The 12,971-nt window shown below is 40.2% G+C and overlaps 1 protein-coding gene across 11 annotated transcripts in view; it reads left to right on the top strand.

Annotated features, from left to right (window-relative positions):
- MPHOSPH9 (M-phase phosphoprotein 9) overlaps window positions 1–12,971 on the top strand; it is a 28,492-nt gene that overhangs the window by 513 nt on the left and 15,008 nt on the right. For 2 of the 11 annotated variants that reach the window (XM_030502453.1, XM_030502463.1), the window contains exons 1-9: window positions 323–806; window positions 1,980–2,112; window positions 3,018–3,168; window positions 4,470–4,559; window positions 7,430–7,950; window positions 8,485–8,608; window positions 10,566–10,656; window positions 11,923–12,029; window positions 12,450–12,575. In XM_030502453.1, the coding sequence (XP_030358313.1) occupies window positions 2,006–2,112; window positions 3,018–3,168; window positions 4,470–4,559; window positions 7,430–7,950; window positions 8,485–8,608; window positions 10,566–10,656; window positions 11,923–12,029; window positions 12,450–12,575 (1,317 nt within the window). In that variant the 5' untranslated portion in view covers window positions 323–806; window positions 1,980–2,005. Of the gene's footprint in view, window positions 1–320; window positions 807–1,979; window positions 2,113–3,017; window positions 4,560–5,244; window positions 5,281–7,429; window positions 7,951–8,484; window positions 8,609–10,565; window positions 10,657–11,922; window positions 12,030–12,449; window positions 12,576–12,971 lie in introns of those variants that run through there. The other 9 variants (XM_030502454.1, XM_030502456.1, XM_030502455.1 and 6 more) reach the window with 8 other exon arrangements.

Below are 12,971 nucleotides of genomic sequence, written 5' to 3'. Positions count from 1 at the left end.
TAGCAGAGGGAAGGCGGCCCTGAGGGGGTCCCGTGATGGAGCTGAGCTCTAGGGGCGGGAGCGTTTCCTGAGGGGTTCAGAGCCCTGAGGCTCGTTGTCCTTCCTCATGCTCCCTCAGGAAGTCCTTGGGAAGCCGGGGAAGGGGGTCCTGGCGGCGGGAGGGGCAGCGGGGACCGCGGCGCTCCGTCACCCCTGAAGGGTCTGCGGGGGGTCGCGGGTACTCGAGTCTCGCTCAGGAGGAGCCGCAGAATCACGCGGGCTCCGGCGCTGCGCTGGGCCTGCTGTTCGCATCCACATCGCACCTAAGAGTCAGCATACCCCGCAGCTTGGTTTTCCATCCTACTCCTTTCTGTAGGGACTTGGCCGTATAAGGACTATTCTGCGCTATGGAAACAATAGCTGTCAGCTTAGTGCTCCTCGGCCCAGTTACAGCTCACTTAATGTGCTTTTTTTTTATTGTGAGCAGACTTCTAATGAGGTTATGAAACGAGCCTGTGTCACAGCGAAGTCCCACCCATCTGCTGTGCTGCTGAGATAGGCCACCCATGATTTCATCCTGGGGAGGCTGAGATAGCCCCCTCCATTGCCATCAGCTGCTCCAGAGACACTTGCACCTCCTTTATCTGTCCCGTTAGGTGCCTGATAACCTTCAGGTTTTCCACACTTCAGACCACTAGAGAAAGAAGAAAGGCTTCCCCCCCCCCAACTTCGTTTATCCCAAGAAGCTTTGCCAAAGGATATGTGCATCTGGGATAACTTCCTCCCCATTCTTGCATTTTCAGCATTGCTCAAAGGAGATAGCTTGAGTGAGTACCTGGGAAACATTCCTGCTAAAGCCAAATGGGGTCCAGTAAAAGAGGGGGAAATCAGACTGTTGTCCATTGGTTTTCCTTCCGATAGAAATACATTTTTATGCTTCCAAACCTACCTATTAGAGTGATATCTCTGTGTACCTTCAAATAATGTTAAAGCCTGTAGCATGTCATTGTAAGCCCTGTAAAGAGGAATGGTTGTGTGTTGAAGGTGTCGTGCTGCTTTAAGGCAGCAGGGGTTTATTTTTAGTATTGTCACGGAACACTAGGATGATATTTCTTAATGTCTCTTCTTGTTCTCCATCCGTGACATGATTATAAGGTTTCTCTTCACTGTTAGAACACGGAGTGAATTCACCAGGGTGTAGAACACGCTGGAATAAGCACTATAGAAGGACTGAGCAATGTATTTCAAGTATTTTTCAGTGAAAGTATGGGAACTGGAGGAATATTTTAGTCTCTACAGCAATTCTCATGAACTGCTGCTTTGAGTGCTGTAAGACCATCTCACAAGTGTTTGGTATTTATTTATTTATGATGCTTCCAGTTAACCAGCTGCTGGATTTAACTGCTCTGGGATTCCTGTTGGACTACATGGGTTTTTCTTGTTAATTGGTAAGACAAGTAGCTCAAGCCAGCTTTTTGAATTCATGTTATACAGTAAGAATAAAACAAGTGTTCTGTGAAAAAAGCAAGCCAAATATGACACACAGAAACAGCAGAATTGGCCAGCTGCAGTCTAACTCAGTGGGTCTTGGTTTCATTTTCTGGTGAGTGTGTTTCTTGCAGGGAAGGCACAGGTTTATCATCAGGTTTAAGTGCATTGATAACAGCCCCTTTCATAGAACCAACCAACCAAACCCTGACAACACTGTTCCACCTGGAATTTTTTGGATTCAGACGCCCTTTACAGCCTGGTCTAGATGTGATGCACAGCTGGGGGTCTCTTTGATTTGTAGTGGTCCCAGCAAGTACAGAGCTGACTAAATAGCCCCTGTTTGCAAGCATCGCACAGGGCAAGGAAGAGAGGTTGGTTGTGAAATGCCAGCACTTTCTGGGGTGGTTTGGCTCTTTAATCAAATTCTGATTCTTCAAGCAACAAAGTCAAATGGCTTTTAAAAATCAGAGAGCGGTGCTTATTTATTTTATGTATTTATTTATTTTCAGGGTAACATCATACTTGGGACTAAGATATGGAAAACTGTGACGTGGTGAAAACTGCACAAGAAATCCCTTCATCTTCTGCAGACTCTGATGTCAGAAATACCCACAGCTCTGTCTGTCACTTGCATTGTAACAGGTAAAGCGTTGAAGGAATTCCTGACAAATATTGTTGTTATTATTTTGTTCTGCTTTGTTAGTATGCTGTTACAGTAGTGTTGTTACTCAGTTGAAATAACATGTAATACTTGGAGTATATTTTGGGATGTTTTGTATTTACAGGTGTAATACTTAATGAGAAATCCTGACTAAACTGTTAATTCTTTGTTAAAAACTTGGTAACTTCCATTGCCTTGTGTCTTGTAGAATTGGGGCTGGGAACCTGTCTTGCACAAATTAAGAGCTCATTCTTTGGAATGATCATGCATTGTGCTGAGACATTGGTAGAGACCAGCAGCTTAGAAAAATGGAGTTGTTTTTCTGTTTAATGCCCAAGCTATTCCCAGCGTGAATAAGAAGGGCAAATATGCACTAACAGTCTAAGCGATGATAAGGAGAGGTTCTTCTTGACTGATGTATTAAGATGAGAGCTACAAGTTGCTTACTGCACGTGTAACTCCTCAAAAGGAGGCAGTAGTCTTGGACTTCATGACTCGTTGTTACGCAGCAGCTTGTATTTGTGCACTTCTGACCTCAGGATGTATGAGGAAGCGCATAGAAAAGCTGTATTTATTGACGTTTGCACTAGTGAGTGGTAGTATCTGTGCTGATGATGCTGCCTCTCTTCTTGGAGAGCTACTGTGATTTAATAGTATGCAAGATAAGAAGGAGGCATCCTGTGGATTCTTGGATGTTTTCTTGATGGACATCCTCACTCCTATGAACAAATCAGTTGGTTTTTTTCAGCATGATGAGGGTCACAGTGTAAATGAAGTGTGTGTAACTCTGTGCAGCTCCATAGCATATGTAGTGTGTTATTTTGGCCACTAGATTGGACAACTGGCACGATAAATAATTGAAATCCTTTTCCTCATGTTTCACTAGAAGTCCCTCATCCAATCCCAATGGAGTTTCTGGTTACTCAGGGAATACCAGGTCCTCATTAATGCCTGGTTCTGTTGAGCTGCTTGCCTCCTTTGTGCAAGATCTCCAGAACGCTGGAAATGCTGACTCAGAAATTGTGAAGAACTGTGAGGTATTTGATGTTAAGGTTTATTTTTAAAGACATTTCTATTAATATATCAGCTTTGTATTTTGGAAGACAAATCTAATGATACAGTTTAGCAGTAAGATCTATGATGTATGTGTTTATTCCTCATGATGGGATAAATCCTTTTACAATTACAATTAGTATGAACTAATCACATGGGTGGATCTTACTGTAATTTTCTCTTAGCTTTTAATCTTAGTTTTACAAGACAGATGTGAATATTTTTTCCAGAGTTTCAATTGCAAGGTTTTGAATGGAAAAATTTCAACTTTTAGAATTGTCTCATTTCAAACTGGCCTGAAGTGATCCTGCAAATTAGAAATTTTCTTTCTAAAAATGGCTCAGTTTTAGTTGAATTATTTATTCATTCCATTTGCAGCAATGTGGAGGTGATCAGTTTGTTCCCTGTTTTCAAACAACCCCAAAATCCTGATGTGGGTCCAATGAGTTAATTCTCTCAAATGCTTTTTTAATGTTGTTTTTGTCCTTTTTTTTACTTTAAATTTTATCGTTATTTTTAGTCTCCATAAGGAACATGAGGTTCCCACACCATGGCTTGTTCCTGCACAATGTTTGAGCTTTCTGGCTGTGGTCCATTGAACTGTCTCTTGGCAGATGCTTAATTTGGGTGCGCTTTAACAGCTCCGAGGAAGGAACAGAGGTGTCTGTGTCGAGGCACATACGTTCTATGTCCCGTGTCCTGTGCTTCAAGTACCAGGCTCCATAAACATTAGCATAAAGTAGTTCTAAAATTCAGATTTTACCTTATTTTAGGAACCCTATAGATTTGATTTTTTACATTATCTTTTTGTTGTCACTAAACAGTTACGTGGCATGGCCTTCAGCTGCATTGCTGAAGGGAACAAGCAAATGGTTCATTGAACACAGGGATGTTTCATTACCAGTTTTAAAATGGCCTATAATTTCCTGAACTGGAATCAACCTTTCCAAAATTGGACTGTACTTGCCATCTGTTTCTATTTTTAAGTAATCTTCAATAGAATAACTCTCTTCCCTTGTTCATTTGTGGTTTTTAAACCAAACTTAAATTGTAGAGCTGTGTTATCTTGCTCTCCAGAAGGAGTTTAAGTGAATGTGTCCATAGTGAATTGTTCCCGTGGATAGGGGGCTGTGTGTATTATGGGGTGGAAACCACAGTGCTGTTATCAAACTTTGTATTATGTCAACACCTAAGTGTAAGACTGTAAAACTATTTTGTAGCTAGAGTTAAAGGTAAGAGATGCAGTATGACTGTGCTTTAATTATTGTACTTTGTGATTTAATAGACAAGGTGGCTACAGTTATTGAGACTGGTAGAAAAACAATGTCAGGAACAAATAGTTGCCCAGCAAGAGCAGTTCCACCATCAAATCCAAGTAAGTAACGATTTGTTCATGTAGGTAGGTTAGACTGAACGTTTCTCCCCTCGTCCCAACCCCATTCCCCTCCAAAACAATGCAATATGGGCTCTGGCACCCTTGTCTTTTTCTGCAAGTACGTTCAGACAGGCAGTTAATGGAAGTGGATGACTGGAATGCCATTTACGGGATGCATATTTGAGACAGCCTTGGGTAATTAATAAAGTAACTGTAGGAACCATTTCAGAAGTGAAGATTCTGGAATAATCTGGTTTTAGTTGTTTTGTTTTCACAAACATTTAGTTCAGAATGCCCATAGGATAATTGGATTTCAGATGTACAAGCTGGTTTTAACTAACTGTTAGACTGTATCATTTCTGATTTTGAGACGTGGTAGCTTTCTCCTCATTAGAAGATGTTATGCACCTTGTCATTCCCTCCTCTAGACAGTCTAGAGCATAGGAAAGCATTCACTGTAAAAGCTGAATGCTTATTTCACCCTTCAGTTGAACAGTCTCCTTTCTAAGAATAAAAAAATGACCTGGGGAAGATTCACATTTTTGCTGAACCATGTTTATCCATTAAAACAAAAGAAATGTGTATGTATGTATGAGACAGTGATTCTATAAATATATAATGCTTAATATCCTCATCATTTTGGTTGCTGTTTTTCCCTTCCCTTTCCTGATGCCCTCTACACTAGTAGTAATCAACAGTTCCTGAACTGAATTAACAAGAGGTACTGTCCTTTTATCCTATCTCCTGTTTCTCCCCACTCACCTCTTCACCTTCCCCCCCCATCTTGTTATTTTTGTCCCACCAGTGTTTCCTTTCCCTTCCTCCTGCTGTAGTGGTTTGATTCACTCGTTGCTAATTGTAGTCTTGACTAATCCATTGTGTTGGCTTTGCCATTTTGTTTCTTAATAGGAAAGGCTACCTCTGGAAGAGTTGAGTTTGTGGTATCAGCAGGGAGTTACTAACTGCATGAATTACCACACTATAAAATCAACAGCTATAACTTGCTTTTGGTTACATGAGTGCATTAGATAAAACAGAGGGAGCTATTCCAAACTTAAACTGGTATGCCAATGACCAGTGAAAACATTGCAATCCAGGCAACTCACCACGCTCTAATAAGAATACTAAAGGATGCCCCATCCCTGGCAGTGTCCAAGGCCAGGTTGGACGCGGCTTGGAGCAAGCTGCTCTAGTGGAAGGTGTCCCTGCCCATGGCAGGGGGTTGGAGCTGGATGAGCTTTAAGGTCCCTTCCAACCCAAACCAGTCTGTGATTCTGTGACAAATAATAATCTACTATTTGGGGTAGAAAAGCAAGATGCTGCATTAACATTGAGGTGACTCTGAGATAGGGCTTGCTCTGTGCTGTGCTTCAAGAACAATGAGCTTTAAAAATACATCTTAATACATGTGAAAATAGGGATCAAAAGACCTTGAGTTCATTTTTGACTCAGTGGGGTCAGTCCTTGGCTTGGTAATTAGAAGCTAATGGTGAACTGTCGCCAGCTGCGGATCACCCCAAGATCAGACTTTATGGAAGAGATTGAAAAGGAAAAAAGGTACCTCTAGTCCCAAAGTTATAGAAATGTCTTGTCTTATCTTGAAATTATTTGTGCCTATGCAAAGAGAAGTAAAAATGCTATTTAATTGGAATAGTAGCCTTTCAGTTTTCCCACACAAGGCACTAATGACGAAGCTTAAATGTCCGCAGAGAATCTCATCAGTTTGGGGTTTTTTCCCTGACAATTCTGTTTCTTCCCTTTTGTTTTCCCTTCCCTCCCTTCCTTGGCAGAGTTGAGTCACACAATCACAAATGATTGTTACAGTCATGATTGAAATCATGAGCACAATAACAAATTTTATGGCAGAAAACTTTGACATTTGGGGGGGGCAGGGTTTTTTGGTGGTGTTATTTGGGGGGGATTTAGTTTTGGTTTTGGGGGGTGTTTATTTTGGGGGGATGGGTTTTGATGGGCGGAAGATTGGGGTATTTTTAGGGAGGTAGGTTTTTAGGGGGTTATTTTGTGGGTGAAATTCAATAGTTGATTCTGTTGCAAGTTAATAAAACCTGCGGCCTGGTTCTCACTAGTGTTACATATAGGTTCCTCTGAAATTAAGTCTTATTTGTTTTCCTTACTTTAAGAGAACAAATGATGTTTGTTCAATTTGTGCTTTCCACTTTCTATTCACATGAGTAATGCACTGGGGTTCTGTGAAAAACATTAGTAGACTTCCACATTCTTAAGCCACTGTTAAATCTAGTGACATAGCTAGAGGTTTGCTCCACTCCCTCAGATACCGGAATAATCCAAATGCAGATCTTTGTATTATATGAAACATATATTATCTAAATCTGATATTTGAAAGTCAGGCTTGATGCAAATAATCTTGCAGAGGTACATTATTCCTATTAGCATCCCAGAGTAATGGTTTATACTTCCATTAAGCATCCTTGCTGTCTTTAAAAACATATAGCCAAGTTATAAAATCTTTTACACCTAAATTTAGCAAAAGGCTTTTGTCCACTTCTAATGACATACCTACCTGGATAGTTAATATTGCCTTAGGTGGCTGGTAGATAACTCTAGTTCTGAAGGTATGTAGTGAATACATGCATGCATGTTTTTTACATTAATAAATGACTAGTGAGACCTGTAATTCACTGCATGGATTTAAGGATTGTTACCATGGACATTTTACTGTTACACGTAGACCTACTTTATGCATGAGATGTCTACACATTGCAAAATCTGAGTCATTTCAGACAAGTACTCTAATTCTGTCACTAATAACATGAGTTGAAGAGTCGTCAAAGTTTAACTGTGCTCCGTGACACGCTCTCTTAGGAATTTTGCCTTTTCTTTTCCCACAGCTGATTCAGGATGAGGTAAGGCAGTTGGCAAAACTGCAGAGCAGCAACTGGGGCACCGGCAAGAGCAGAAGTTTGCCCACCAAGCTCACAGACACTTTTTCATCACTAGGCAGTCAGATGGGGATGCATTCTGAAATCTTTAAAGAACATGAGTGTGTTGTCAATCAACTCAGATCTAAGGAAGCAGAAAGCCAGCCGAATGCATGTGACCTGCATGAGGAATGTTCTGGAAGTGATGCTTCGATGAACAGTGGGTACGGTACGCTTTCTGCCTCCGAACTGAACCCTGGCAAACCTGACAACACTAGCAAGTGCACAGACTGCATGGAGAAAACTCCCCAGGGAGAGAGTGATGGAGCAGTAGTGCAGAGTTGTGCAGCTGTAGCCAGTGTTCAAAATAAGAGAGAACTTTTACCAAAAAAAAGAGAGGAAAATTGTTCATCGGGAAGGAATGATGTTTTAATTTTTCCTGCCGAAGTTGAACATAAAGTTGATGAAACTCGGTGTGGAAAAAAACCCAGGTGAGTGGTAAACTTTCCAAATGCTTTAATTTGTTGTTGGCGGTCCCTGTTCAGTAAATAGCTGTTGGTAACTGGAAACATGTCAGAATTGAATGGAACATCTTGGTTATAAAAAATACTACTATGCTGCTTGATAGGTAAATTCACACAGTAAGAAAAGACACTGCATTTACATACCAGCTTAGTTTTGTGGTTGTGGCTGGTATCTGCTTGAACAGACCAAAAAACAGTTGTCTGGAGCCCTCTGTTAGGATTTTTTTTAAAGGAAAGCTATTTTAATGGTGAGTATGTTTCATTAGCACCTTTCAGGGATTTCCTTGTGTTTTGGGTTGGTTTTTTACATTAAAAAACCCCAAACCAACAACCCTAAACCATTTCAGCATTCATCTCTTCGTGTTGTTTCTCAAAAGAGCATGAAGGTAGTGGAGGTTTAGTGTCTCTATTCCATCTTGAAGAAGGAATTTCCTGTAGGGATATGTCTCCACTGAAAAGGACATAGGTACTTACATACATATGTATGTTTGTTTCTTCTAGTAGATCTTTAACATCATGGGCACAAAAGTTGAAACAAAACCAACCAAAAAGAATAACTGCAGATGAAGCGTGTGTGAACTCTATGCAAGAAAATGAGCAAGCAAAGAAATTACCCCATCAGAATGTAAGTGTCATCTTATTTTGTTATGTTTTTCTAATTTGATTCTTGTCACTGGTATTTTTTCAGCATTATAGTGGTTTCTGATTCAGCACAGGCTTTCATACTTGCTTTAAGCATTTTAGTATGATGTTACTATTCATATGCTTAAAGTTCATGTGGACAGTGTTTACTTTTTGGATCATTCTATACTTATATATTTTGGCTTATTTTATTCCTTGCCTAGTTTTTGTCTTCACTTACCTAGGGTAGCACTTGTTCTTTGCTCATAGAGATAATAGTTACATTCTCAATTGCAGCTTCAGGTCGTGGTCATTTATTGTGCCCTATGATTTGGATTTCAAGTTGGTAATGCCACCACTTTAGAACTGTTTGTAGTAACACCTATTGCTGTGGCTGCTGAAGCAGCTCAAAATGCCTCTTTTGAGCAGAATTTGGGTTCTGCTTCCCCTTATTCTTGAGTTAATAATTATGTATGTCCACAAACCTGATTATTTTGGGGAGGGAAGCTTAATCACATAGATTTCTGATCCAAAAGGATGTTATGCGAGATGATTGTATGAGTAATCATCATACATGTAACTGTGAAGTTTTAGCATTACTTCCAGTATATTAATTGTCACAAACCTCTCTCCTTATGCTAATTTTAAGGAAAGAATTCTTGGAACTCTGCTAATGGCCCTACTTATAAGAGAATAGGAGAGCTAGCAAATATGAATCACTTGATTAAAGGCAGGTCTGTTTTCTTTCCTCTGGTCCCTTTGAGGGTGATCCAGAAAGGGTAAGAGTAGCTGTTTGGGCTTGCTCTCTTTAGTCGTCTTCCATTGTCAGTGGAAACAAGACATTCCTTTTAAGGAGGATATTTCAAACCAGGAGTCAAATTTATTTGCTGTGGACTGTTTCTTTCCTCTCTCTGCTACAGCAGGATGCCTAAGGAAATTAGTGACAGAAAGCCAGAAAACCTTTATCTTTCTGTTCCTTTGTAAGAATTCAGTTGCTATTCCTTCACTTTCCTTTCTTCCTCCTTAGGCAAAGGAGAATACTTAAATAAAACATTAAGAGGGACAAAATAGCCTTGAGGTGAGATGGTACTTCATGCAAAAACTTGAAAAGCTTTCGTTCCAGTTCTTTTTTGCTTACTGACTTTTGTTAACTCAATGGTTGCTGTCCTGGTTTAGTCCTCAGTTGTATGAGCTGTATAAATTTGCCAAGGAGCATGGCTGTTAAGCTTCTGTAAGGGAACAAAAAGCCTCAAGTATGGTAGAAAAGAGCAATGTGAGATGGCTATTTTAAAGCTAGCTCCCCTTACTTGGTTGCTTTTGTATCACTGTCTTGTATCAATGACAATTGATTAAAGAAGAGGAGAGTTGTGGCAAATCTTAAATTATGTCCATTTTTATCCCATGTGTTGGTCCCACTCTTTTCAGAGTTGTTTCTTTGGTGACCTGTGGTGGTCGCTTAGGAAGTTTGGAGTGATGAGAAGGATATGTAGTATCTTGCCTGGGGTGATGATAGGCAGCATTTACCTCTAGATTTGTGGTAGGTGGAGTCATAACAGCTCAATATAAGAAATTCTAATCTTAGGATGAGGAAAGAGTAACAGTTTGTTGGTAAGTCACCACTCTATAAGCTTGCAGCTGGAGCAAGGAAGTTTAGGTGACCATCCAAAATATGTGTTTTTGTAACAGTTAATCTCAGAAATGCTCCACAAGCAACAGGCACGTGACTTAGAAAACATCAGTGTCTTTTAGTCGTGTGGCTTAGCTTAGATCTCCTTTTGACTGTGGTTCCTCTGAATATAAATGGCACAGGTTTGGATCACGCTGTATAATGAAATTTAATCTCTTTGCTTAAAAAGACTAATAACACTGCCACGCAACTTGAAAAGATTACACCCTTGACTTTTTTTCCCCTTGCTTTGTGATTTTTTTCCTTATAAATTGTTCCTTCTTTGTGATTTTAGACAAACCTTTCTGATGCTGCTTTGCCACCTTACACTTTTTACCTCAGTCAACCGAATGAGAGTCCAAATTCCTTAGTGTCTGAAGCTTCAGGTATAGTTAACTTCTTGTACTTAAATTTCCTTTTCTTTTGAATTCTTGCTAGTTAAAACTCTTCCTAGAATGCATCTCAAATAACTTTGGGGAGGGGTTGAGCACTGACAGGCTATTAAACTTTGATATAGTATAATCCTGCTTTTCTACCTCCTGCCTTTCAAACTGATGGTAGCTCCTGTGTCACTGCTGGCAGATGTAGGATGGGCAGCAATTACTCTCTTCAAATTCCTCAGTGTTTCAGAGCTGAGCTTTGTCTTTAAAACTCTTTCATAATATAATTACTATTAAAATCATGGTCGGGTATCAAATGATCTTTCAAATATTAGCATAGTTGGTCTAGTAGTCACAGGAGTGCCTGGTGATAGAGGCAGAATTCCTGTAAGCCAAGGCTGTGATTCAGGAATCATGTGGATAAACAAGAATGGGATAATGCTGTGTATAATGTGCTGATTCTTTAATGAGGGGAGGTTGCTTTCTTGTGTTTTAGTATGGGTTTACTTCTGTTGTTTTGAGGTGGTTGCTGGTTCTTTGTGGGTTTTTTGGGGAGTTGTATTTTTTGGGGGGATGTGGGGTTTCTGTTTTATTTTGGTTGGTTTTTTTTGTGAAAGCAAACAACTAATTCACATATTTTGATTGTAACAGGGTGGATTCATTTGAGTAACAAGCAGGGGCACAGAGATGCAGCCCTGCAAACTCTATATTTATTGCTTCTGCACAACCCATTGAGAGAGGGACACATATAAGAAATTGAAGTGGGGTTGAGACTCTATCTGTTCCTCGTGTGCCATCCCTCTTAGTCCTGGTAGTCTGTCTCTTTGCATGCTACAGAGTGCTGTTGAGTAGCAAACTGAAGAGTTTGTAGTATCAAGTGGCTGCCTGGGATTATTCCTTGGGTAATACAAGTTTTAAGTGCTATACTGGAATCAATAGAAATGCACAAGTTTATGGTAAATGAGGATTTGTCCCTTAAACACCAAAGAGTAAATCTACGTGTTTTCACTGATTGATAGCTGTGGTTACTGATGCTGTGTGATGTGATGCTGATCATGTTGCCTGTGCTTTGCATTGGGATTTTTCTAACTTCTGGTAACAAATGCTTTAGTGAGATCCTTAAGTAATAGATACAAATAATTAATACAGTATTTTTGCAAGCTGACACAGTAACATTTTACTAATGGATTTTGGGATTCCGTTTTATAGCCATGAGCTTGAAATTTGTAATTATTTACTTATTTATTTTCTTTCCATGTTTCTTCTTACCAGGACTTTCATACTGGAAATTAGATGAGAAGGAGATGTATCACCCTTTACCAGACAACTTCAGAAGTGAATTCGCTGATATTTTCTCTACAAAAGCATCACAGGAGCAGGTAAACTTTGTGTTTTAAAAGTTGGTTGATAGTTGCTTGTTGTCTTTGCCTTTTTTTTTCCTACAATGGAAAGAATCAGCCCTCCAGAAGCCAACTTCCCTGTGAGAACTCTTCTGTTAACTCAGTGTCTCATGTTCTGTTTCTTCATTATTCATTTAACCCCACTAACATCACTAGCAATTGACTGACCTTATCACTTGAAAGAAATCGTGTGTATAGGAGTTGAAAAGAGCCTGACTAGTGCATGAAAGGTGTATGTGCCTCACTGAAGACCCTTTTTTAAACTGGGTGTGCTGAATAAAGCCTTCTCCTGTTCTGCACTGCTTTATTAGCTAAACCCACCCCAGAACTTGCTTTATCTATCTTGGGGATGGAGGATTGTGTTCAGGAAAAGTAATGTCACAATTTTGCCTGTTGAAGTTGTCTTCTGCTGATGAAACGAAGGTGTCATCATTGAAGGATATTTATCATAAAAGACAAAGGGAAAACAAGCAGCTGCCAGACCAGAATTTTATGCCTTCTTCCCAGTCAAGTCACCCACCAGAGGTAACACTGATTTCTTTACTTCACGTCTCAGTTTGAAGATAGGATCAGTTACAGGCTGGTTTCACATTAATTGGCCCCTGCTGCCACCTCCAGTTTTATGCTGGAACAGCAATTTGTGCAGCCGTGGTGAGCCAGATTGGGAAGGGATCCAGCTGACAAGAACCTCCAGAAACACCCTGGGTAAACAAGCATCTTTGCTGCACAACCTTGAGGATGGTGCAGGGATGAATCTGCTTACGCCGAGGCTGCAGCTGATGAAATGCAGGTGGAACTGCAGTCGCAGGAACAGGGGTTTCGTACTGCTTCCCACAGGACAAGTTCATTCTACCCGTGAAACAGAAGAGGCAGAGGTTGTGTAATTGTTCTTTATCATATCTGTTTCTTTATACAGCTTTC

This window comes from Strigops habroptila, chromosome 11, assembly GCF_004027225.2.
Source record: "Strigops habroptila isolate Jane chromosome 11, bStrHab1.2.pri, whole genome shotgun sequence".
In the NCBI taxonomy this organism is placed as follows: Eukaryota; Metazoa; Chordata; class Aves; order Psittaciformes; family Psittacidae; genus Strigops; species Strigops habroptila.
The sequence above is the reverse complement of the archived record's forward strand: the minus strand, read 5'-3'. Positions and strand labels throughout refer to the sequence as shown.